At 35.5% G+C, this 25117-nt stretch overlaps 2 protein-coding genes across 6 annotated transcripts in view; one reads left to right on the top strand and one right to left on the bottom strand.

Moving 5' to 3' along the window:
- Positions 1-25117, top strand: part of LOC101887148 (hormonally up-regulated neu tumor-associated kinase homolog A) — a 216550-nt gene that overhangs the window by 118615 nt on the left and 72818 nt on the right. For 2 of the 4 annotated variants that reach the window (XM_073939196.1, XM_073939197.1), the window contains one exon: positions 2267-2320. The exons of 1 other annotated variant lie outside the window; for it this stretch is intronic. In XM_073939196.1, the coding sequence (XP_073795297.1) occupies positions 2267-2320 (54 nt within the window). Of the gene's footprint in view, positions 1-2266; positions 2321-21799; positions 21905-25117 lie in introns of all 4 variants that reach the window. One more of the 4 variants, XM_073939198.1, reaches the window with a different exon arrangement.
- Positions 11664-24331, bottom strand: tbx18 (T-box transcription factor 18). Of its 2 annotated transcripts, none has more exons than XM_073938688.1 (8): positions 23890-24331; positions 22684-22854; positions 22045-22146; positions 21000-21171; positions 20405-20572; positions 19249-19313; positions 16616-16710; positions 11664-14758 (listed from the first exon to the last, which is right to left on the bottom strand). In XM_073938688.1, the coding sequence occupies exons 3-8, from the start codon at positions 22140-22142 to the stop codon at positions 14103-14105; spliced, it is 1254 nt and encodes a 417-aa protein (XP_073794789.1). In that variant the 5' UTR covers positions 22143-22146; positions 22684-22854; positions 23890-24331; the 3' UTR covers positions 11664-14102. The 2 variants fall into 2 exon arrangements, with proteins under 2 accessions (XP_073794789.1, NP_705951.2); NM_153665.2 differs by having other exon boundaries at positions 22680-22854; positions 23890-24320.

The following is a 25117-nucleotide window of genomic DNA, read 5'->3' as shown; positions in this document are numbered from 1 at the left end:
CTGCTCTTGACCTCAGACTGGGCGGCGGTTCATCTTCCAGCAGGACAATGACCCAAAGCACATTGCCAAAATATCAATGGAGTGGCTTCACAATAACTCAATGAATGTCCTTGAGTGGCCCAGCCAGAGCTCAGACCTAAATCCTACTGAACATCTCTGGAGAGATCTGAAAATGGCTGTACACCGTCGCTTACCATCCAACCTGATTAAGCTTGAGAGGTACTGCAGAGAGGAATGGGCAAAAATTCCCAAAGACAGGTGTGCCAAGCTTGTGGCATTATATTCGAAAAGACTTGTGGCTGTAATTACTGCCAACCTTACATCAACAAAGTGTCTGATGTGCATGTAATTTTTCAGTTTTTCAGTTTTTTTTCAGTTTTTTTTTTTTTTATAAATTTGCAAAAATTAAAAAAAAAAATTCAAATTAGCATTATGGGGTGTTGTGTATAGAATTTGAGCAAATGAATGAATTTAATCAATTTATGAATAAGGCTGTGACAAAAAAAGAGGAAAAAGTAAAGCGCTTTGAATACTTTCCGGATGCACTGTATCCAAATTAGTTACTGTCTACAGTATAGACTAAAGCATCAGATATATATATATATATATATATATATATATATATATATATATATATATATATATATATATATATATTTATTTATATATATTTATATATATTTATATCATCTGGAAATCAGATTCACAACCTTTCTATTACTAATACTACTAGTTGCACTGAAGCAGAGTTAAAAGTCTAATTCAGATGTTTATAATTATGGATAATCATAGCAGACATAAAAAATACATCCACAACTGGACACCCACTCATTTGTGCCAAATCGCACATTCTTATCATCCAGTGAGTCATGTAAACACCTCTTAAATGAATTCTTCTTTTACTCCTGGAACATGAAAACCTCTCCTGATCATTCCACTGCATCTGTCTCTCTTTCTCGCGCTCTCTCTCTCTTCTTCTGTTTTGCTAGCTTGAATGTTCATCTCCTTCTCTATCTCTCTCTTTCTTGTCCTGCTCCTCTTGCTGGCTGAAATAGTGATCATGGCTGCTGTTTCATCGGCTCTTTGCACTTCACACTTCTATTAAGATTGATGGTGTGCTGTGCTATAAATGACAGTGCTAAGTCTGGCCATAGCATTAAGGAGGGACTGAATCAGGGAGGGGGATCCGGCCCCCTGCATTCTGCTGCTAATGGGACGAGTTAGATATGTGTGTGCGTGTTTGTGTGGGTGTCACTATTTATGCTGTGTGCAAAAGACAAATGGCCCTTGCTGTTAACAAACCAAACTTTACAAACAAATGGGCTCCTTTTAGTTTCTGATTTTTGTGAGATAAAGGAGTAGTTGGCTGACATTGAAAATTGAAGACAGGGCGGGATATATTGAGTAGCTCCTCCCCTTTAAAATAAAGCCATTAGTGTTTTATTCATATCTTAGTAAGTTTGTTTATATATGTGGGTGTTTAGGTGAAGCCTTGGTGTTTTGAAGGGGACGAGATACTTTTGATTGCTTTTAAGCATTTGATTGGCCAGACAGGGTATTCGCTGGGTCTTAAAGTCTTATACTCACTGAAATCTTGTGTTGTTGGTCTTAAATAATTTTAAACAGGTCTTATTATTACTTTGTTTAAGTAAAGCTACTCAATCAGGCCGACATCAATCCAATCAACAATAAAATATCTCAATAAAACATTATTTTTTATATTTACATTTTTTATTGCAAAGAGACACAATTCACAACTGCTATTAGACATTTACTGCAAATTCCTCAAATTAAATTCCCTAATCAGAGAAAAAAAACCTCAAATAAATTCCACATGAAAATACCAGCCTATTAGAAAAACAAATCCTTAATCTTTAACCTTGTGTAGGTCTAAAATTGAATTCTTAATGGTCTTAAAAAGTCTTACATTTGACTTGATGAAACCTGCAGAAACCCTGAGAAGATGTATTAAGAAACTGAAGTTTGATTGTTGATATTGTCGGAACTGATGTGAGAAACAGCAAGCTTTGATTGATTATATTTTGAAATGCAAAGTTTGTCTTTGTTTTAAGGAGCACACTGCATTATAGATAACTTTAAGCTTAACATATTGATACTAACACCAATAGAATGTTAATTTTGTTTTCAGGGGGACTTTTAGTTTAGACCATGGTGGTATGGTCAAAGAAAAAATATAGTTTGCATTTAAAACAAAATGTATACCTGTGACTTCTTTATTTACAACATTATGTCCTTTAATCTACAGCCTCAGCAAGTGGCCCTGAGCAATTCAAGGAAAACTTTTGGACGGTTTGAGTGTGTGAGTAAATAAAATGCACATTTTCATTTTTGGTTAATTATTCCTTTGACTTTGAGATTGACATTAAAAATGCAGCCAAAAACAATGACATTGCCATATAAAATAACACTGACTTAGTGTTTGGTTTTGTCTTACATTTATTTACACTTCTGTCTTAAATCTATTTAAACCAATATTATAACCGTGGCCCAAATTAGGTATTTAAACATTGAACTATAAACTGTTAAATATTTAGGGCATGTCATTTCTATGGATATGAGGGATGGCAATTAAATGTACAAGCAACATCGAAAGTTAAATGTTCAAGCATATATGCTGGTAAAGAAGTTTTATATATGTTCGGAGCAGGTTGAGGTAAACATCTTTAGAACATATTGCAGATCTTTATGTACAGCTCTTTTGTGGTATAATTTAAAAAAAAAAGAGTCTGTATGAGATATTTTGCTTAAAAAACCTAGAAGGTGTAGTGCAATTGACTTATTTTGTTAGGTAAGAGTTTGTTAATTTTCTGCTTTGATGAGAAATTTGATCCATATGTTTATTTGTCGACTGGGGAATTCTCAGAATAGTATTTTAATGTTATTGATAAATCCTATAAGCCTGTTGAGGTGCATTATCAGTCACCTTTGATGAAGTATTGGCCAGCTGTCTATTTTTTATGTACTGTATATTGTGTGGTTTATATTGTTCTGTCTGTCTTTTGTTGCATTTGGAAATAAAAAGAAATATAAAGAACGATTACAAATGAAATTATTCTATAATGTACTCAAACCAGATCCAAGATTTAGATATTAGCATAAATTCAAGTTTGAGGCATAAAGCCATGAATTTAAAATTGACAGGAATCCCCTTGTTAAGGCTGGTCTGAGTATTTCAGAAACTGCTGATCTACTGGGATTTTTACGCACAACCATCTCTAGGGTTTACAAAGAATGAACCGAAAAAGAGAAAATATCCTGTGAGCGGCAGTTCTGTGGGTGCAAATGCCTTGTTGATGCCAGAGGTCAGTGGAGAATGGCCAGACTGGTTCCAGGTGATAGAAATGCAACAGTAACTCAAATAAGCACTCGTTACAGCTGAGGTACTCAGAAGAGCATCTCTGAATGCACAACATGACGAACCTTGAAGCAGATAGGCTACAGCAGCAGAAGAGCACATCGGGTGCCACTCCTGTCAGCTATGAACAGGAAACTGAGGTTACAATTCGCACAGACTCACCAAATTTGGACAATAGAAGACTGAAAAACATTGCTTGGTCTGATGAGTCTCCAATTGACCAATTGAGCATCGTGTTTATGCCCCAGCCTATCAGAGTATTGTTGCTGAACATGTCCAACCCTGTCTGACCACAGTGTTCCAATCTTCTGATGGTGAGCTCTAGCAGGATAACGCGCCTTGTCATAAATCGTCATCTCAGACTGGTTTCTTGAACATGAGAATGAGTTCACTGTACTCAAATGGCCTTCACAGTCACCAGATCTCAATCCAATAGAGCACCTTTTGTGGTGGATGTGGTGGAACGGGAGATTCGCATCATGGTGGTGCAGCCGACAAATCTTAAGCAACTTGGATAATACCATCATGTCAAGGTAAACCAAAGTCTCTGAGGAATATTGCCAGCACCTTGTTGAATTTATGATACGAAGGATTAAGGCTGTTCTAAATGCAAAAGGGGACCCAATCCGGTAGTAATGTGTACCTAATAAAGTGGCCGATGAGTGTAGAGTGGATACTGGTATATATTGGCTGAAACTGATGATAGCAATGATTAATTAATTGATAACTGCAACAGAAATTTTATATATATATATATACTCTTCAAGTTCTAGGACCTTTCACTATACCAAAATAAATGAAATTAAACGACATAAAAAAATAAATGAATAAAAACATGCAGTGTTAAAAATTGTCAGTGCAGTAGTACAGCCTCATAACGGTTTCAGAAGTGTACACTAATGCCAACACGTGATTTTCATACCTAGCGTATGCTTGTCGTTTATGAGCGTGAGCTGGAAGGTGCAAGTGTGTGTGATGAGAGCCGACTGGAGCGTCACACCAGCCAGGACTGAGCTGACCTTAGCTATGATTTGCATTTCAGTTTTGATTTATCCAAGCCACAGATCGTTCAGACGCCTGGCAAGACCCAGAGAAGACGTTTATAGAAGAGATCGGTTTCTCAGACACACAAATACTCTACACAAACAGAGCTGGACGCAGAATGAGGAAGTCCTCTCGTAATAGTTTTTTCAGGGTTATATTAGAGGAGAATATGGCCATAGATTCACATTCATCATGGCAAAATATAAGGCTCTGAAAACAGGCTTGAACTGTAGCCATTAATCAGATGGATGGTGGGATTTGATGACAAAGATTAAATGAGTGTAAGAGACACCAGTCAGCTTCAGATTACTGCAACTGTCATCAAATACCCGCCGGGCCATTAACGGGTCACGCAGACCCTCTCTCCCTGTCCCACACACACACACACAGGCACAGCTCGACCCTGTACACCACAGGTGCTCTTCCTGGAACACCCATGGACACACACACTGTCCACTTGTCCTTTCACACTTGCTGGAAATGCTAACACACTTTTTTTCATGGGAGTGAAATGTCCCGCACACAGAGAGGCTTGACGCACCCCTTCAACTTCCTTGTTTATAAGTGTTTCCCGACAATGAAAGTTTTATTCATGTTTCTTTAGGCTTTAAATAAATAGTTCAGACAATAAATGTATTTAATCATCGTAGTGTTGCTCTAATTCTCTAGGACACTTTTTGTACAGTACCATAAAAGGAGAAATGCATAATATAAAATACAAATATAGCATATAAACCCTTGTTTTGTTAGCACATAATTGTAAAATGTATGTTTATTTTATAAAGTCTATATTATAAATGATTTCACATATGTATTTTACAGAAGGCACAATGGTGTTCACAATAAATAACTGCTATATGTTAAAAAACGATAACAAAGACACAGAAAATAGTTAAAACACTTATTTAGGCTTGTGCATTTAAAAAACATGAATATATTTTGATAATCTTATAAATAGGCTTGTATTATGCAAAATGGGATACTGAATTGCAATATTAGGACTGTAAACAATAATAAATACAGTTGATCATATGATTAAAGTTACATGGTTATATATATGGTTATATTTTTATGAAATGTTGTTTAGAGCATATACTCATGATATACCAGGGTGTCTGCGGGGTCTTAAAGTATCAATGTCTTAAATTTCAAAAACAAAGTTTTAAGCCTTAAAAAGTCTTAAATTCATTAAAATATTGTTTTGTAGGTCTTAAATCATTTTAAAAAGGTCTTAATTTTCATCTGTCCAACTAAAGCTACCCAGTCGGGTCAACAAACAACCACTTATCAACAATCCATCTATATAAAATTTATTTCTATTGCAAAGAGATAAAATCACTACAGCTTTTAGACATTTTTACATATTTTACAGATAAATTAAATTAAATTCCCTAATCAGGAAATAAAAACTATAAACAGTTGCATAATTCCTAATGACATTAATGGCAGTATATGCCTTTATATGATCTTCCATTTATACAAAATATATTTACAGAAGTAAGGGGGGTGGACATAATATTTATAAATATGCATGAAACTTAAGGTTTTATAACAGAAATATACAGTATTTGGTTAAAAAAAAAGTTGAAAAAAACATTGATATTAAAATATGTGGCAAGCAAAATAACTAATTCCATTGGCCCAACTGGGCCATTGCAAAAAATCCTAAGTGTTTAGCTTCACTTAAGTCTAAAATTTCATTCATAATGGTCTTAAAAGGGTCTTAAAAAATCTTAAATTTGGCTTGATAAAACCTGCAGAAACCCTGTATACACATATACTCATCAACATCATATTCTTTGTGGACAATTGCAGATGAAAATGAAAATATTGTTCTTTTATTGTCTAACCTGTGTTCAAAATATAGTTTATGATTAGTCACGAGTACTTGACCACATCATAGAGCTAAATTTATAAAATATAATAAAGTATCCAGCGTTTATATGAGTCATATGCAATGCAGAACATGAGGCTCCTTGCTAAAAAGTAAGCATGCTATTAGTGGCTATTGAAGCTGAATGTCAGGGTGTTTGGTAATGTACCAGGAGACACACGGATGAATATACATATATATATTTAAGACTGCATGGTTATGTGATGTGACCCGAGCTGAGCTGATGGAAATAAGGTTTGCTTTCTTCCCAAACCATAATAGACATACGAGGAGCTGTTAAAGAATGAATTATTCATGATTTGTGTGAAGAGTCGAACATAATGTTCTGCCCTTTCTAGGCTGTTTTGGGCTCAAAGGGCACCAATTATGCAAAATCCACTTCAACATGGTGTTTGGACATAAATGTGTGTTGGGAGTGTGTGAACAACCACCATACACTGCCAAAAATCTACCCACTCCTTATGTATTAATGCCCTTTAAACCAAACCAGTGTTATTAGGCATGCGGTTTTGATTCTCCTTGTAATGTGAAGTCGTTTTATTTAGGCCACGCCCACTGCTAAACCTCTAATTATATTTACATTTAAGTAGTTTTGTGCACATTTTTGTTTTGCATTAAAAAAAACTGAATAGAAATGCAAAGGTGCTAAAAAATAATAAATAAATGAATGAATGAATGAATGAATGAATGAATGAATGAATGAATGAATGAATAAATATTTAATCTCAGAACCACTCTGAATGGTTTGACCTGGGGTGCGTTTCCCAAACAACGTCATAACTCACAGCTGAACTATCATAGTACAGTGCAGACGTAACATAAATTCTGCTTTTAAATAATAGGTCACGTATAGCTTTCGTCATGAGCCACGGCTGTGTTTAAAAGGGCATAAATGTTTTCAGAGCACTGCGAAGGGAACGCAATTCTCAATATGAAAATTGCTAAAACTGAACTGTAAAAATACATTAAAAGCAAATTAAGAGAGATAATTTTAATGTTTTTTTTATTATTCCAAGTTTAAATAATGGAATGTCGAAAGGAATAGGGTATAGGGGGATAACTGGGAATAGAACACAAACAAGAACTTGGCTTCTAAGTACGGCTGTAGAGATGTACATTAGTTGGAAGCATACAAGTTTGCGATGCAGTTTGTGAATGTTTATTGGAACGAAGATGGAACTTGCTACTTTAGTTAGCTAATGATGGTTTTCGGAAATGCACCGCATTATGAATTCTTCTCATAGGTGTTTCACCTTCATCTTTATCTGATTTTGGTTCATACACACTGTAAATAATTCAGGGTTCCACAGAGTTCATTTAGTTTGTACCGACACAAATTAGGTTAATCTAACAGATTCAAGTGGATTGATTAAGTAGTTTGAACAAGGAACAAAATAATTTTTTGAGTGCATGTATGGCTAAAGACATGCTCTGTCATGTTGTTTTTTTACTGGCTAAATAGGCTCCGCCCTTTTCTGAGAATGGTGCAGGAATATGCAGCTCATTCACATTTAAAGTGCCACACAAAAAAACACTAAATTGCATTTTCTGCATGCTATAATAAATTATATATAGGGTATTTTGGACTGGAAATTCATTCATTCATTTTCTTGTCGGCTTAGTCCCTTTATTAATCCAGGGTCGCCACAGCAGAATGAACCGCCAACTTATCCAGCAGGTTTTTACGCAGCGGATGCCCTTCCAACCATCTCTGGGAAACATCCACACACACACATACACATACACATACACACTCATGCACTACGGACAATTTAGCCTACCCAATTCACCTGTACTGCATGTCTTTGGACTGTGGGGGAAACCGGAGTACCCGTAGGAAACCCACGCGAGCGCAGGGAGAACATGCAAACTTCACACAGAAACAGCAACTGAGCCGAAGTTCGAACCTGTGAGGCGACAGCACTACCTACTGCGCCACTGCTTCGCCCTGGACTGGAAATTTACAGACCCATTCTGGGGATGCTCAAGACCAATATTAAAATAATATTATTTAAAAAAAGAGGGCATGATGGATGCACTTAAAGCTCTAACGTTACTTTCTGTAAAGTCCTGTACATTTAGATGTAAAGGTGCAATAAGATAGATGAAACTCAATCAATGAAACTGCAGGACAGACTATAAGAGTGTGTTGAGAGACACTGGTGCCAGGCGGTGAGGGACAGAAAGCTGATCCTGTATGCCAAACACACTGAAGTGAAAACAGAGCCCTGGCAGAGACTGGTGAGCAGCACACAGGGCATGTTAGCCAAGCAAACTAAAGAGCATCTGTAGTTGAGTATCATTACACTTCATTGCTGTATATGAAAGTCATTATGGGCAAAAATAAACAGGCTTCTGTCATTTATTTGACTTTTGCTAAGTGAAATTATAAGTGGGCATCTACTATTGATTGATAAAACATTGATGATAAAGACTATTTGTTTTGAAGGAATACTATGTGCATGTTTATATATTATACATTGTTAGTGTGAAGTCAAAATTTGAACACCCATTTTTAGGACAATTTTGAAAAACTCTTTTGATATATGATGGATTAATTTTGAATAATAAGCATATTTTACATGGTTTTTAATTTCCATAAATATAATGCGCATATAAACATAAAAACTTTTCTTTAATAAACAAATAAACGTATAAATTTTTTGTGATTGGCATTTACAAAAACTTATGCATAAATTTATTTATAAAATGCTACAAATTTTATATTTATATATGTATAATTATCAGCACTGGAGCAATTAAAATATTTAAGCAGTCCATTGCAGAGTCAAATTAAGTGTTATTAAAGTGCTCAAATTTAAGTATACATTTTATACATTGCTCTTTACTGGCCTCAGAGTGTTAATGTCTTCAGGATTGCTGATAATGAGCCAGTAATGTGAGGTGTGTGTGTGTGCGTGTGTACGGATATGGCTGTATGTAAGATTTGCCAACCACAGAGGAGTTTTGTCACCTGTTAGAGAGATACAGCAAGCTGACCATTCCTCTGTTCTAAAATAAAAAAGCACCCTACAACCCTCTCTCTCTGCATATGCTGTTTGTCTGTCACCTTCAGGCCGTAACAGGTGTCTCTCTGGTTCTGTCCAACGACCCAGTCTTACAACTATGCACGCATTCATAGTGCTGTTTGACTACTTGTGACCCTGGGCCACAAAATCAGACCTATGTTGCACTAGTGGGAATACAGTATCTAAAGTTCATCCTAATTATATATTTTTATTTTATGTCAAAAGTCATTAGAATATCATTAGAATAGAATATTATGTGAAGATCATGTTCATCTTCAACAAAATAGCCATTCATTGATCTCATTGGGTATTAAAAGAGAAGGACTAAATGTTTCATGGTCGCAAGTCTGCATCCAGACCAGCCAGTAGTGAAGAGCTCTCAATCTCAACAATTATATTGGACTTCCATGTATACTTTTAGATTTATCTTTGAGTAATTGATGTTGTGTTTTTACTTCTGAATTGCCTTTTATTGTTTGATTATGTAATTTTATGTAAATGTTAACTTTTTTGATTAATTTTGGAGTCTCCTGAATTCGTTGTATCCAGTATGTTATGTAGAGTCTACCTGTGTTGTGACATAATTGTATACATTTTTTAAGGCACATTTGACTATGGAACAGGAGGCACGGCAGCATGAAGACCTTTTAATGATTTAATCAATGCTATAAGCAAGTTGTTTGGAAATTACTGAATTGACTACTCTTTTAGTACAAGTCAGCAGGAGGCAACCGGACTAATTGGGTATTAGTTAACCCTACATCCTCTAACTAACTTCGAGATGGTATTTGTGAGAAGAAATGCAATCCCGGGGCAAGGAACTCTAAGCGGCGTTTGGTCCCTAATGAACGTACAATTAAGAAAATCGGACCCAAGAAAATATTAAAGTATATATTATATCACAAATTAATATGATCATCTAAAAACAAAAACAGTAAAATTGGAATAATCAAAGTTGGGGTCAGATTTAACTCAGAGTTGAAAACAAATATAAATACATTTTTAGAAATAACACAATTCTTTTCAGAAGCTCTAGAAAAGACTTACACACATTTAGTCCTTTAAAATTTATTGGATTTTGTTGTTGGGCTAATAAAATGGAATCTTAGATTATTATGATTATTAGATTATTAATGACCAGGTCTCGCTGGAAGAAGAGACAGTACTGTCTTAATGTGATCTCCTGGCTAAATAAAGGAATAATAATAATAATAATATGCTTTATATTACTGTATGCAAAGAACTTATATGCATTGCAAAGAACTTAACTTGGAAGATTTTAGGACAATTGTCTGAATATTCCGATTTTTTTTTACCCTGATATTCTAAATTTGTAAATAATTGTACACTGAAAAAAATAATTCATTGGATTTTCATTTTTTTTAAAGTAAGTGGTTGTAGACAATTTATTTGGACTGAATTTAATGAAACAAATTAAGTTGAACATCACTAAATTTAATTTGTTTAAATTCAGCCCAACTAAATAGTTTGCAACAGTGCATCTCTTTTTTTCAGTGCATTTCGGCCAAATGTTGTCCTGTCTAAACAAACCATACAATAATGGAAAGCTTATTTATTCATGAAATAAATATCAATTTCCAAAAAGTTCGCCTTATAAGTCACTAAGTTCAAAACCTTTATAAGTTTCTTTTGTTGAACACAAAAAATAATAGAAAAATTCTGGAAACAGGTAGTCACTTGCATCCATAGTGGAAAATAAATACTTTGAAAGTCAATTGCTACCAGATTACAACATCTATTATATATATAAACATACAACAAAACTTAATGTTTGAATCGAATGAAAAGTAAATAAATTGGGACAGAATTATTTTTTAGCTTGACTTTAAGTTTAAAGTTAAGTTCACTTTAAGTTATATCATTTGTGCTCATATATGCCATATGCATTGTGTTAAATGTGCTAGTAGCATTTAGAAGGTCTTGCATTACACACTTCAGACACACACACACTAAACTGAAACCTAAGCACGTTACAAGCACATGAAGAAGATGTGTGTAATGTCACACTCGTTTACCGTTGCACATAAACAGAAGAATGTTGTTGACATGTATGATCTCTCAGGGACAAAAGCCCTAACACTGTTTCACCCTCTTTTTATTTTTATTGTTTAAACTTTAAGGTTGTCATTTCATTGTGTTTGAGTGTATGAATGCATTCTGTTTGTGTGTGTGTTTGTGTGTGTTTGTATGCCTCTCTAGGAGCCTCTGCTGGTATTTTTCATTTGTTAGGCATTCAGAACCTTTTCTTGACCCCAAGAGAAGCATCTGATGCTTAAATGCACATGCATACACGCCACAATTATGCTTTACCATATGAATATATTTTATTTGGCTCAAAGTGTTTTCTAATATTTCTCAGGCCAACAAGAGTCATGGAGGAAGTGTCAATTGTGGCAACTTTCTAAAAACAAAAAGGCTGAATATTAAAAAGCAAGTATTTACAATTGGCATAAGTGCAAGTGAAATCTTTACACGTTATCAATAATATGTATATTCTCCATATTTGCAAATTGAGTAAATTAGCAAAAGCTAACATGTCTGTGAAGGAAAAGCATTCATTTGAGTCTTTGGAGTGAGACAGCTGACCTGGAATCAGCATGTATCTGGTGACAGCACTATAATCCTTCAGAAGAATGCCAATGGTAGTATTTATAAAGTGTGAGAATTATCATCTCGGGTCAGATTTCATTCAGCCTTGTCTGTTCCAAGGTTCAGAAAGCAGCTCTAATCCAGATGAAAACCCTTCGACTTGGAGAGAATTTGTAAACACTAGGCCATGTTTCCGTGTTCCTAGTAAGATTAAAGCACAGTATCTGCTATAGGTTTAAAAACTTGGCACAGTGAATTGGTTACCTGTTGATTGTCACCCAGCAAGTCAATCCCTGTATCTGATTCAGGTCTGCTTACATACTATATAGCAGGTGAAAAAACTGTATTTGAACAAAAGAATGATTGAATTGATAGTATAAATGAAAAAGTAGGCAAGAATTTTTTATCTTCTACTAAAAGTGAGATCCTGAAGTTCACGTTAGATGAACCCTTTGCTCTGCCATGATTTCCTGGAAGATGACTTGAGGAGACTAACACTGTAAGCTGCATGACAGCAAAATCACAGCCACATGTATTAAGTTCATAGTGAACACAATTAAAATGTAAAGCATAATTTTTGTATGCTTGAGAGCTGCACGATTAATCAACTAATCTTAATTTCAGTTCACTTGTCTTGAACCGATCAGGATTTTTGTTTATTAAAGGTTTGAGGATCACAGCAGTATATTTAAATATGAGACATCAGTCGTCATGGTTATGAAATGGCTTAAGTCTTATGTGTTTCCAGCCAGTATTATTGTTTGTGTGTTACAATCATTCAGATTACAACAAAAGTGCTAGGGCAACAGCTTATAGGATGGACATAAATGCAGGTTTCTACAGTAGCTACACTGTAAACCCCAAAAAGTTAAGGTAACTTAAACCATTTGAGGAAACTAATTGCAACAAACCAATTAAGTTCAAAAACTAATCCTAATGAGTACTGGGGACTTAATCAATTTGAGTAAATAAAGCAATTTGAGCACAGTAGAACCCAATAAATGAAGAGAACTCAAACCCACTGAGTACTGTAAAAACTCAATAAGTTAAGGCAACTCAAACCGTTTGAGGAAACCGATTGCTACAAACCATTGGAGTTAAAAAAACTAATCTATATGAGTACTGTGAACATTATCCATTTAGGCTGAAGTAATGAGGTATTTAATTAACTTCAAAACTCTTTTCACATGAGTAGAATTAACTTTCAGTCAATTTTGAATTGACTACACTCATTTCATTTGATAAAGTTGACTGTGGGGTTTTACAGTTATCAAAATAACCTTTAAACGGTAGTAGCAAATCAATTACATTATTACCAATAAGTAGCGACAAGCATCTCTTATAATATTTAGCCTCGCATGATTCATTCAACTGATTCTTCAAAAATGCTGATTCATCCAGTAATAAACTATATAGTCCCTGTGATTGAGTTATTGCATAAATGATTCAATAAATAATTTCAATTATACAATATTATTGTTTTAAATTTATCAGAACTTCGGGTAAATTACTATTAATATTCAGAATCATGGCCAAATCTTGAAAAAGAAATAGTGATTCTCAGTTTATCCAGAAGCGTGCAGCTCTAGTAAGTTTGAAACCAAATGTTGCACCTACTATACAGTTTGGGATTTCAGATGCAGCCAGCCTTCATGACATCACTTCCTGTCCTTTTTTTGTATTCAGTCTGCTCACTCTTAAGTGCCAAACTTATTTTTTATTGTCCATAAGACGCTGAATCCAGCCTCACAAAAAGTCATCTGTTAAAGTCCTCACACTCCCACCAGCAGTCGTGGGGTCTCATTGAACCTTGATGAGATCCGATGGCTGGTGTTCTTTCATGCTTTCCCATGTGATTCTCCAGGCATTTCCATACCCTGATGTCCAATAATGGTGAGTACTGCTTCATCAGAATGATTTTTAAGATATACAGTCTATTAAAAAACATCAATGTGATTTTCAGCTGTCACTTACACAGAAACATAAATGATATTGCAGAGTTCTTTACACTGTGGTATGTCTTCTTTGCTTTTTATCGCGGTTTTATCTCCATCGGATTATAAATTATGCTATTAGCAAGTCCCAAAAACAAGTTTATACTCAAAGAAAAGCTGAGTTTGAAGTCCATCAAAGTTTTTTTGAGGGGGAGTCAAGCCATGTGGGCTGTCACCTGGGAAGAGGAACTCGTGAGCCCCAAAGTCCGCGAGTCGAACAGATTTTGTTGACTACTACTGAGCATGTGGAGACCATCCATAGTGGATAAAACCTGCCTGTCTGTCAGTGTCCCACTAGGGGAAGAGCCAAGGAATGAAGTCTGCGTGGCGGCCGCCTTTTCAGGGCTGGTTGCGAGACGTGGAGAAGTGGAGAAGTTGTAACCGTATAGACCATACGGATTGTGTAGCCGAAAGCCATTGTATGATCCCTGTGTGCTCTGATTGGTGGAAAATGCATTATGGGCGTGGCCGGGCATTAGGTATTGCAGCTGGGAGGTTGTGCTTGGCATGCTGTGGATCTGGATTGGCAGGCCAGTCTGTGTGCAGGAGAAGGCTTCGCTCTCTGTCCCGCTCACATACGTGGAGCTGCGAGAAGTGGAGAAGGCATCGGCTGTGGGGCTGGTCAGTCGGCTGTAGGAGTCTGCGGAGAGCGAAGGGCCGTAGCGGTGGAGGGGGTGGCTCGTTCGGCTGCAGGTGGAGTAATCGCACACGGGTCCTGCCCCAGAACCAAGGTGGAATGTAGGGGATGGGCATGAGGATGAGGATAGTAGATGTGCTGAAGACCCAACAACACCGTGAGAGCCGGCTGCACCTGTTAAAGAGCATACGTTTCAATAACATGTTCTCAAATATCAGAATGTGATATGGCACAATACAGAGATTTAAAGAAAACAAGATGTCTAATTCATTCTTAAAGGGATAATTCACCCAAAACTGAAACTTCTGTCATCTTGTACTCACCCTTGTACCAAACTTGTCTTATTTTTTTTTCTTCTACACTAAAGCAGATATTTTGAAGAAAGCTGGAACCATTGACTTCCAAAGTATTTTATTTCCTACTATGGGAGTCTATGGTTACTGGTTTCCAGCTTTCTTCAAAATAGCTTCTTTAGTGTCCAACAGAATAAAGATATGCATAGAGATTTGGAATCATTTGAGGGTGAATAAATAGTGCAAAAGCTTTCATTTTATGACTTAATTTCCGTGTACAATTCAGAACTAAATAATTGAATCCTTTACAGTAAACAAGATGAATGGATAAATATAGTTCAGACTCAAAAAAGGATTACTGCTGCTTGATCAGACTACCTGTTCAAAATGAGCTGAAACAACACAATTCTTGTCATTTCTTTAGCCAGCTTATTTGTTTTATGTTCATTCCACTTAAATTGGTAAACCTTTAAGTTAATTTAGGCGTTTTGTGTTGGGACAACATGAAGCAATTGTGTTGGTCCAACTACCTGGTTAGGAGATTTGTAGTTCCCAGCATACTTTGCATGGGATTGAGTTAAGAGAGGGAAATCTTGGCAGTAAAAATAATCTTAGGTGTTTAAAGTTAATAGAAAGACTTGTTAGAGTTTAATTTTCACTTTAGTTTGAAGATTTAGAAGAGTTTCATGTAATGCTTTGAGATTACCATTGCAGAAGCACCCCTGCTTAATTAGCAAAAATGCAGTTTGTTGCTTTTCTCAGTGAGCGATAACTGTCCTAAAATTGGTTCTGAGATCAGTCGCAATCAACTGTATATGTAACTCATGAAATGTGCCAAAAAATGTCTTTTTGTTTAGGATAACTTCAAATAAAACTAAAATACTTTGAAATGTACGACATATAACAGACACATATGATTTTATTAGACTCTTAATATTTTAACAGACCTTATCAGATCAGTTAAAGTTGAATAAAATGCAAATGTATTTAAACTTTTATTTGATAAAATCATATTGGACCTCCATTGCATTTAACTTTGTGAAGTTTCTTTTTTTTTTGGTGCTAAACAAATTTATTGGATGTAAATCCTGCCCTCAATTAAATTGAGTTTATCCAATGAGTTATTTGTCTCTACACAGCCAAGGAGTTTTCTTTGAGTGCACACTCATAACATCCTACATTATATATTATACATTTAAAAGAGACAATTTAGTTGAGAAATTTAACATGTACGAGTCAAGATTGTTTTTGTTTAATTCCTAAATTCTACTTCCAAATGTTCAGATATAAATTCTACGATGTACTCCTCCATCTCTTTGAATGAAAGTCAGCTTTGAACACTGAAAATCATTATTTTGCCATCATTGATTAACATTATTATTTTTTTTTTAATAGAGCATCATTAGTGATGTAAATCAATGATGCTGATTTACATCCAGGATTTACTTCCAAAACTCTTTATTATTATTATATAAATAATTTATTAGTGTAAAAAAATACTTACAAATTCAAGTGGACTGAACATAAAACAATTAAGTTGTCCCCCCCCCAAAAAATAAGAATTGTGTTTTTTTTCAACTCATTTTAAATAAGTAGTTTGAACAAACAGCAGAAATTAATTTTTAAATGATGAAGTTGTTTACTATTCTCACACATATCCGATTATGCAATAATATCAGACAAGGAAAGACACACACACAAACACACACACACACACACACACACACAAACACATTACCTTGTTTAGTAATCCCAGGGATGTCCTCAAATGTCAAAGTTCTCAGCGAGGGCCGCCAGAACGCATACGACTCAACCAGTGCCTCTAATCCCATTCTAAAACACACAAGCATTCTGATAATTAAACATGCACTACTCAAATACTTAAATATATACAGAAACACTCAGTACACCTTTAAAGGCACGACTGAATTACTGTTGTAGCTCCACTTACAGAAAAACAGCTGCCTAACCTTTGCGAAAATGTTTTCACTCCTTCCAGCCATCTTAGTCCTAGGCCTTATCAGTATGTATTTAGGTAGTAAAGCAAAGCAGGTAATGAAGAACATAAAGTGTGTGTGCGATGGCAGGGCTATAATTATTTTCACATAGCTTTATCGGTGGGATCAGACATAGAGTGCAGGAAGCCACAGTTAAAGCTTTACGAGGAGAGAGAGGGAGAGAGAGAAAGAGAGGGGGGTACTTTCTGGAAGTAATGGTGGTGCTCGGTGCGCCTTGTTAGCGTGGACGTTTCCCCACCCCCTCCACAGTCCCACTCAGGCGATAATTCACACAAGATGCCTCAACTTGTTTCGGCCCCAGTTTTATCAGCCACACCACTTGAGCTATCAAGTGGCCGAGTTTGTTTAGCAAACTGCTTAACTTTTCCTGTAACACTGAGCCATGGGGCTCGGTCTGAGTGCTCTGCGAGACCTCGCTGAGGGATGGAGGAAAAGTGGATGTATGTGGTCTGGTGTGATTCAGCAGGGTGTTAAAATCGCTCTCGTTTAAAACTAATGAGCAGAGTAAAACTTCCCCACTGTGCTTTTTAGTCAGTGTCGCGCAAGCTATTTTTTCTTCACAGCCTCCATTTCCTGTTTGAAGACGATGCAAAGATTGGAGATTTTATTGTTGTGTTGTTTCATTTATACATTTATTTTTTGTGTGTGGAATATTGGGTTTTAATGTGACACTGTTTTTTTATTTCTTTTTTTTCTCTGGTTCTCGTTAGATTCTTGCTGGCACTTTGAGTTTGGCTAAAGAAAGAATTTTCCCTTTGTAAAAAAAATTATCTGATCTTTAATGTGATTTGATAGTTCTGAAATATTTTGATACTGACGTGAGAAAGAGAAGTCAAACAAAAAACAATTGTTGAAGCCTCAAAGTAAGCTGCAGATTTTTTTATTTCTATTTCTGTACTGTACTATACACAGAAACTAATAATTTAACTCAAATTGTATTTATCAAAACCACAAAATTTTTTTATCAAAATCAATGGAAGACATTTTTTTCAGCCATACTTAGCTTCAACATTTACCTGTTTGTGTGTAGAATAATGGGTTTTAATGTGATGCTGTTTTTGTTTATTTTCTCTGGGGCTTCTTGGATTCTTGCTGGCACTTTTAGTTTAGCTAAAGAAAGACTTTTCCTTTTGTATAAACAATTATTTGACAACCCTTTAATGTCATTTGATAGTTTTGAAATAACTTGATACTCACGTCAGAAAAAAAAAGTTTAACAAAAACAAAAAAATTTATAAAATTGTTACCTCTAAGAAAGCTGCAGTTTTTTTTTAATTTTTGTTCTGCACTATACACAAAACTAAAACTTTATCTAAAATGTAGTTTATTAAAACCACTAAAAATGTCATTTAAACACTGGAAGACTTTTTTTCAGCTATTAATTAGCTTCAACATTCGCCTGTTTTTTTGTGGAATAATGGGTTTTAATGTGACACTGTTTTTTATGTTTTTTTTCTTTTTCTTTGGGCCTCATTAGATTCTTGCTGGCACTTTGAGTTTGGCTAAAGAAAGACTTTTCCCTTTGTATAAAAAATTATCTGATAATCCTTTTATGTCATTTGATAGTTTTGAAATATTTTGATACTAACGTCATAAAGAAAAGTAAAAAAAAAAAACATGTCGTCATCGCAAAGAAAGCTGCAGATTTTTGCATTTTTATTTCTGTACTGCATTATATACAAAACTTTAGCACAAAACTTTTAAAAAATACTATAGCTAAAATTTAGTTTATTAAACTGCCAGCTCTTTCAAATGGTTGATCATGTTTTGACGGTTTTAAATAATGACTGTTAAAGTCATTTAAAGAATGACTGTTTTAAATAATGGTTTACACATACAGCATTGTTGGTTTCCAAGAAAAGCAAACAAACATAATCCTGTTGCACTACTACACTTGATTTTGGTTTTATTGTTAAAATAAAACAAATTAGAAAACATGTTAAATGAGAATCTGAAAATATATTTTTTGGGATACTTCAAAAAATAAAAATAAAAAAGATTTAGTATTTAAAACTGTTTTATTTTGATTATTTTTTTTTACATAAATTGGTCTTATACTACTAATTTTCTGATTTTTTTTCGTAGTAAATCTATTTATTCCAATACTTTTACCATAAACCGACATATCAACCTCTACCAAATGGTTGATATTTTAGAAATTATGGCATGTGTTGAAAAAAATGCATTAAGTGTGTTAACTAGCGACATTAGAAGTTAAGAAATTCAATCAAAAAATGTTTTTGTTGGTGAGGCTAAAGAGTTAAAGGGTTAAAACCACTAAAAATGTAATCAAAAAGACTGGAAGCCATTTTTTCCAGCCATTACTTTAGCTTGTATAATTTTCTACATTTACCTGTTTCGTCCCGAGTCTCTAAATCCCTTTGCAAATGGATTCCTGTCGATCTTCAGCCTTGTTATCTGTAAAAGATCCACACACAAAACACATTCTCCTTACTGACCCAAATCCTGTAATGTCAAATTCCCTGACCCAGCACCAGTGACCCACATCCCACAATGCAATGTGTGTGGGTTTATTTTATAAGCTTTTTTTTTTTGCTTCCGTATATGTGTGTGAGAGAACGCATGTGTGTTGTGTTTTTATAAGCTCAGACAAATGAATGACATCATTTCTAAAACTTGGCAGTGAACGTGAAAAGATGATAAGATTTGAAGCTCTAGCTTATCTAAAACAGGCTCTGGTTTTAGCAAATGAAAACAAACTTAATATTCTATTGCACATATATTTTTTTCTGTGTTGCAATTCATCAATACGTTGCTTCTGAACTGCTGGCAGTACAAAGTCAATACACATGCCTAAATAAGCACATATGTACTGTAACAGTGCGCCTTATAAATAAATTGCTCTTTATGGGGTGCTGCGTACTCTTTCAGTCTCTCAGAGGCTTTGATCTATGAACGCAAAGAGCCCTCTAAATCCCAACTGCTTTAGCCCATTTGTATAATTATTTTTATAATATATCTTGTGAATGGAAGTCATTTATCATAGTAACCTGGGTTTATTTTAGAAATCACTAGTATTGTCACAATAAAATAGCTTGCCTTTACACATTTTTTGAGAGCTGCACAATGAGGAAACATCTTCTTTAATGAAGGTTAGTTAATTAGGATGAAGCCTAAACCAAACACAATGTGACTTAAAAATTGTAATATTGTAACCAAATAATGATTATTTAATGTGTAATACTTGCTTCTTTTGTACTTTTTTCTTTTTTATGCAGCGATAAACCTGACATTAATGTTTATTTTCTCTTGCTTAGACGTAGAAAAATAAATGAACACTTTTTGTTGTGCCAGACCTTACTACTTGTTTGTTTTATAATAATGCATTGGAATAATGCAATCCAATAAAAAGAAAAGTCACCGAGTCCAGCAAATTTACTTCTGATTTCATTTCAAGAAACAATATGAACTCTAGTTGCAGCTTTTGTGTGGTTCAGTGCTGTGAAATTGTAAATAGAAGGGTTATGGCAGGATGTGTTTGCAATAACCTGTTGGTTTTGGTATGCAGTCACCGTCGTGAAGACAGTTTCAGTGAAGGAAAATGCTTTGACACCATCCCCGGTAGGAACCGCCTTAACAGGCGAGAGCTCTTCTCCGCACTCCTTACGGATGACGTGGACACGGGGCTGGTACTTGTGCATGGAGTGCAGAATGATCTGGAAAACATTACATTGCGCATCCGTGTTTAGAGTGGGAAACGGAGGAATTACCAAAGCAGTTTTCTACCTCAATAAAAACACACATGCCTCTATTTTCAAAGGCCAAACAGGCCTTTAACTGCCTCGCCCTGGGGATGCTTTCAATTGAGTTTGTTTACAACCCTCCACATTACAACATGTTTAGGCCTTTAAAATAATACAGCAAAACAAAATGCACACCGGGTGACAATGACTAACATGTGTGTATGTGGTGCATGAAAACAGTCATCCAATTATAACATTTAATTAATATAAATAGATCACAAAAGGAAAACCTAAGTGTCTGCTTTACTGTAAGTGATCAAGATATAGGCCTGAGACATAGGAAATGATTATGTGGTTTCTTTTTTTTAATTCCCTGGTAAATAATAAGAGGCATTCTCACATGGCCTTGGTCGTCCAGCTCATTATTGGTTAGTTTGAGCTTGTCGAAACTTATAACTTGGCGCATCCACGTTTCACCGGAAGCAGGCGAGTCTGGATGAATGTAAACCCGCGGAGGGACAGGAGAGTCGGCGTTACCCGCCACCATCCACTTTGAGCTGTGGTACACGTACCTTTTGAATGGAAGAAAAAAAGGAGTCGGTTAGCTTTAGACTGCTCTACTTTTCATAAAGAAGTTATTATCAGTAGCCTAATTTTCTCTACACAGTGTATTTTGTCGTTAAATGTCTTGTGGTGACTGGCATAATTTGCAAACTGGACTTTTCAAAACACTGAAGATATCTGTGATAGCCTACTATAAGCTTTTTTGCAATGCGCAAATGATAAAGTAAATATAAAATACAATGTATAAATTAATACATTAAAAACAGGCTACGTATTATTATTATTTTTATTTTTTGTAAATTTACCGATTATGGACTGAGCATTGGTAACGTATTATGCTTGCACGCGATTGCTGTGATAGCGGACAACTGGGGCTTTCAGAATATATTTTCAATATCCACTCTTTATAATAAATACTGTTAATATTTTTGTTATATTATTAGCCTATGTGTAGCTTAGCTAATACACATAGGCCTAATATTCCCCTCCCCTGTTTTCCAGGCTGCTTGGGGAGTCATAACTCCCAATCCGTAGCCTAATCTCTGTCTCTCTCATTAGTTTACAGCTTTACAATATGTTCAAATACACAGAACAGTCCGCCAAAACTAACGCGTTATGAATTTGTTTTGACTGCAGTTGTCTCATGACCTTCGTGTCCAGGAGGTCAAGCTCCCAAAAGGGCATCGCAAAAGGCCGAACTGAACATGTCAACAAAGTCCAGAAGTGCCATTTGTGGAGACGGTCAGTTCAAACTGTTCAGTATTATGTTTGCACATTTTAGACTGTTTCGATCATTTGTGAAAATAGTAGATGCGTTATTATTCTGCAACCGGCTGTCCTGTCGCGAACAGTTGCGGAGAAATGTTTCGTAAATTGCTTACCTGTAGCGTTTGTTGTCGACAGGAACAATATCCATAGCGATATAATACTGCTGATGAGGGTCCAGTCCCGCAATCTTAACCCTCATCGCGGGAAACATTCGCCTGGGATATAATACAAATGTAATATTAATATTTTCATCATACTTAAGTTCCCCATGAGCGCAGTTTTTAATTGGCATTTTTGTCTAATCATATAAAACACACAGCATGTCTCCAAATGAATCAAAGTCAGTCATAAGAAAGCTAAACTAAAACAAACAAAAAGCTCTGTAATGCACAAAATTGGGTCTAATGTAAAATTATGAGACCTATGTTAAAAAAATATATCACTAAATGTACTTCATAAATTTTCTCCTTTTTTAATGACATTTAGGCACCGTTCCTGGTTTGATGTGTTTAATTTAAATGCATGAATCTGGAAATAACCACATCTTTTTAGAAGAGACTATTCTGAATATTTTTGCCGTTTCAATAAATTCCAAAAATTTGAACGACCTTTGCAGCGTATTATACTTTTTTATGAGAATAAAAATATATATTTACATCGCCGCCGATTTTAAATAAATGCATGTTGCGATGTTTTTTCTATTACCATTAAATGGTTTAACATTGCAAGAGTGTTTTGTGTGATGCACCTGCCGGCTTTGGTGATGATCATTTCAGTTCCAATCTCGTGAAATCGCTTCCACAAGTCTGAGCCCTGCAGGTCCACGCGCATCTCCTCCCCGGAGCTCGTGGCTGATTGCACGAGGACTTGCGCACCCTGGGATGCAGGTTGTGGGCTGTCCAACAACACGTCCTCAGGCTCCGCTGACAAACACAGAAAGAGCTCGACTTATATTGCATATTGTAACAGTTTGCAGAAAGCTTTTCATTGAAGTTGTTTTAGAAGTTGAACTTGCAAGCAGTAATAAAATAAATTATTGTCTTGGGCCAGTGCATTTTGTTAAGTCAATATTTTTGTTGAATGCTGTTAAATATAAAAATTCAATGATGCCTATAAATATTAGTATTATTATTATTTTGCGTATAAACTGAAGAATTTCTTAGAACTTTTTAAATATACATGTGATGGAAAAAATAACACGTAGCTATACATCCTTTACATTTAAGAAAAGGGTTTGTGAAATGAAAAGATTTTTAGACCTGTCTTTTATTCCAGTTACCATATTTTGTTTTCTTTCTGTTTTGCGAGTAGGCCTATTTAGGCTTTAGTGATGGTAAGTTAATATGTGTGTTTATGATTGTGGCCAAACTCATAAACACAGAATAGATTAGTCACTCTCTTAATGCCCATATTTATGAGACTCATAACTATGTTATTTTGTGTTTGTACACTGTGTTTTTCGCCTCTGTTACCCTGACTTTACCTAAGAAAATTTAAATTACCAAGGTATTTTGCCTAAATCATATTACAGGATTTTTGTGACCGTCTTGGGTAAGTGTTGTTTAGAATTGATTTAGCAGCCTATTATTAATATTACTATCAAAACTATATAGGGAAAACATAGTGTTTGGTTTCTTAATACAGCATTATACCTCAAGCAAAATATATGTTTTAAAATATAAGTGGTTAATTTAGCGTTTACGTTATGCGTAACTTATTGTCGACATTTCAGAAGAAGTCAAAACAGAACTAGGCTACACTGAAAAAAATAATTCAAAGATGAATCCTTGGATTTACTCAATTTCTTTACGTTAAGAGGTTGTAAACAATTTATTTGGGCTGAATTTAAACAAACAAATTAAGTTGAACATTACTAAACTTAATTTGTTTGTTTAAATTCAACACAAACAAATTGTTTGCAACAGTTCTGCATGCAACACTTTTTTCAGTGTACTTACGGGATTCGTCGCTGGTGCAATCTATCTCGCAACTCCTGGTGCTGGGACAAGTTCTCCCAGTGCTGGGTTGCGGACTTTCTGTCATTCTTGGCACTTCGTTTATCTCCTCAAAGCAGTTTTCGCTGTCCTCCTCCTCCAATTTTCTCTTTTTTTCCGTGCCAATAAGCGCTTCTACCGAGAATGCGTGCGCTTTGAGGCTCATAGTACACGGGGACCGTCGTTTTTCAGCCATGGTTACCGACCGAGAAGACAGATTGGCCGAGAAAGAGAAGTTCACCAGAAGTGCATTTGCAACAGCACTTAATCTAGCATTCCTTGAGACAGAATAGTCCGCTTCAGTAGCTAATTACCACAGGCGATGTATAAAGACGCTGAAAACGAAGCGACAGTCTGTTTAAAACAGTCTCATCGGTCTGTCAACGCGCACAGACACCGAGGCAGTGGCCGGGATTCGTTAAAGTGCCAATAACCAGGGCAGGAGAGGGGCGGGACTGCCTCACGTCAATCACCGGCGCTTTGTGCCAATAAGCGCGCAGTTTTTGGGCCCCTCGTGCTGAACGTTCCGCCCATATGTGGTAAAGCGGGCCGGCTGAATGAATCATCTCTCGCGCACTGAGCTCTAGTCATGGTAGCGGCATTGCGATCATTTTCACACTGTGGCTGCACATGCTCCACATGCTTCCGCATTACCTCCCCACCAGCCCCGAGAGCCAATCCTGCAGAATTATTACCAAATCTACGCCTGTATCTGCGTGAGGCCCAGTAATGAGACTTGTCAAACTAACCTGACGTGGGACACGCAGTCTACAATTTCTCATTACAAGTCCCCAAGAAGCACTAATTTTTACTACGAGACACAATTTCCTGGTATAATAAATCCTCAAAACAAATACTATTACTGGTAATTATATTTAACATATATAACACTATTATACAATAGTTGAAACAACAAAATATGATATAAATTATTTTAAAATAATATTTGCATTTACTGCAATAGTCTACAGCCGCTACACAAAAATAAGCCGTAATTGTATAGGGCATAAATGCTTTCAGCTTTAGGTAAAGGCATTTTTTTAATAAACACAATTAACAAATAAAGACATTGTATAATTGTTGGTGATTTTTTGGTTCTTTCTATTAAGTAATCTACTTGTAAGATCAATGGGAAAATAATTTTAGATTATTTTAAAGAACTTAATTTTAAATAATAATTTATTTTTCCATG

This window comes from Danio rerio, chromosome 23 (assembly GCF_049306965.1).
Source record: "Danio rerio strain Tuebingen ecotype United States chromosome 23, GRCz12tu, whole genome shotgun sequence".
NCBI classification, from domain to species: Eukaryota; Metazoa; Chordata; class Actinopteri; order Cypriniformes; family Danionidae; genus Danio; species Danio rerio.
The sequence above is the reverse complement of the archived record's forward strand: the minus strand, read 5'-3'. Positions and strand labels throughout refer to the sequence as shown.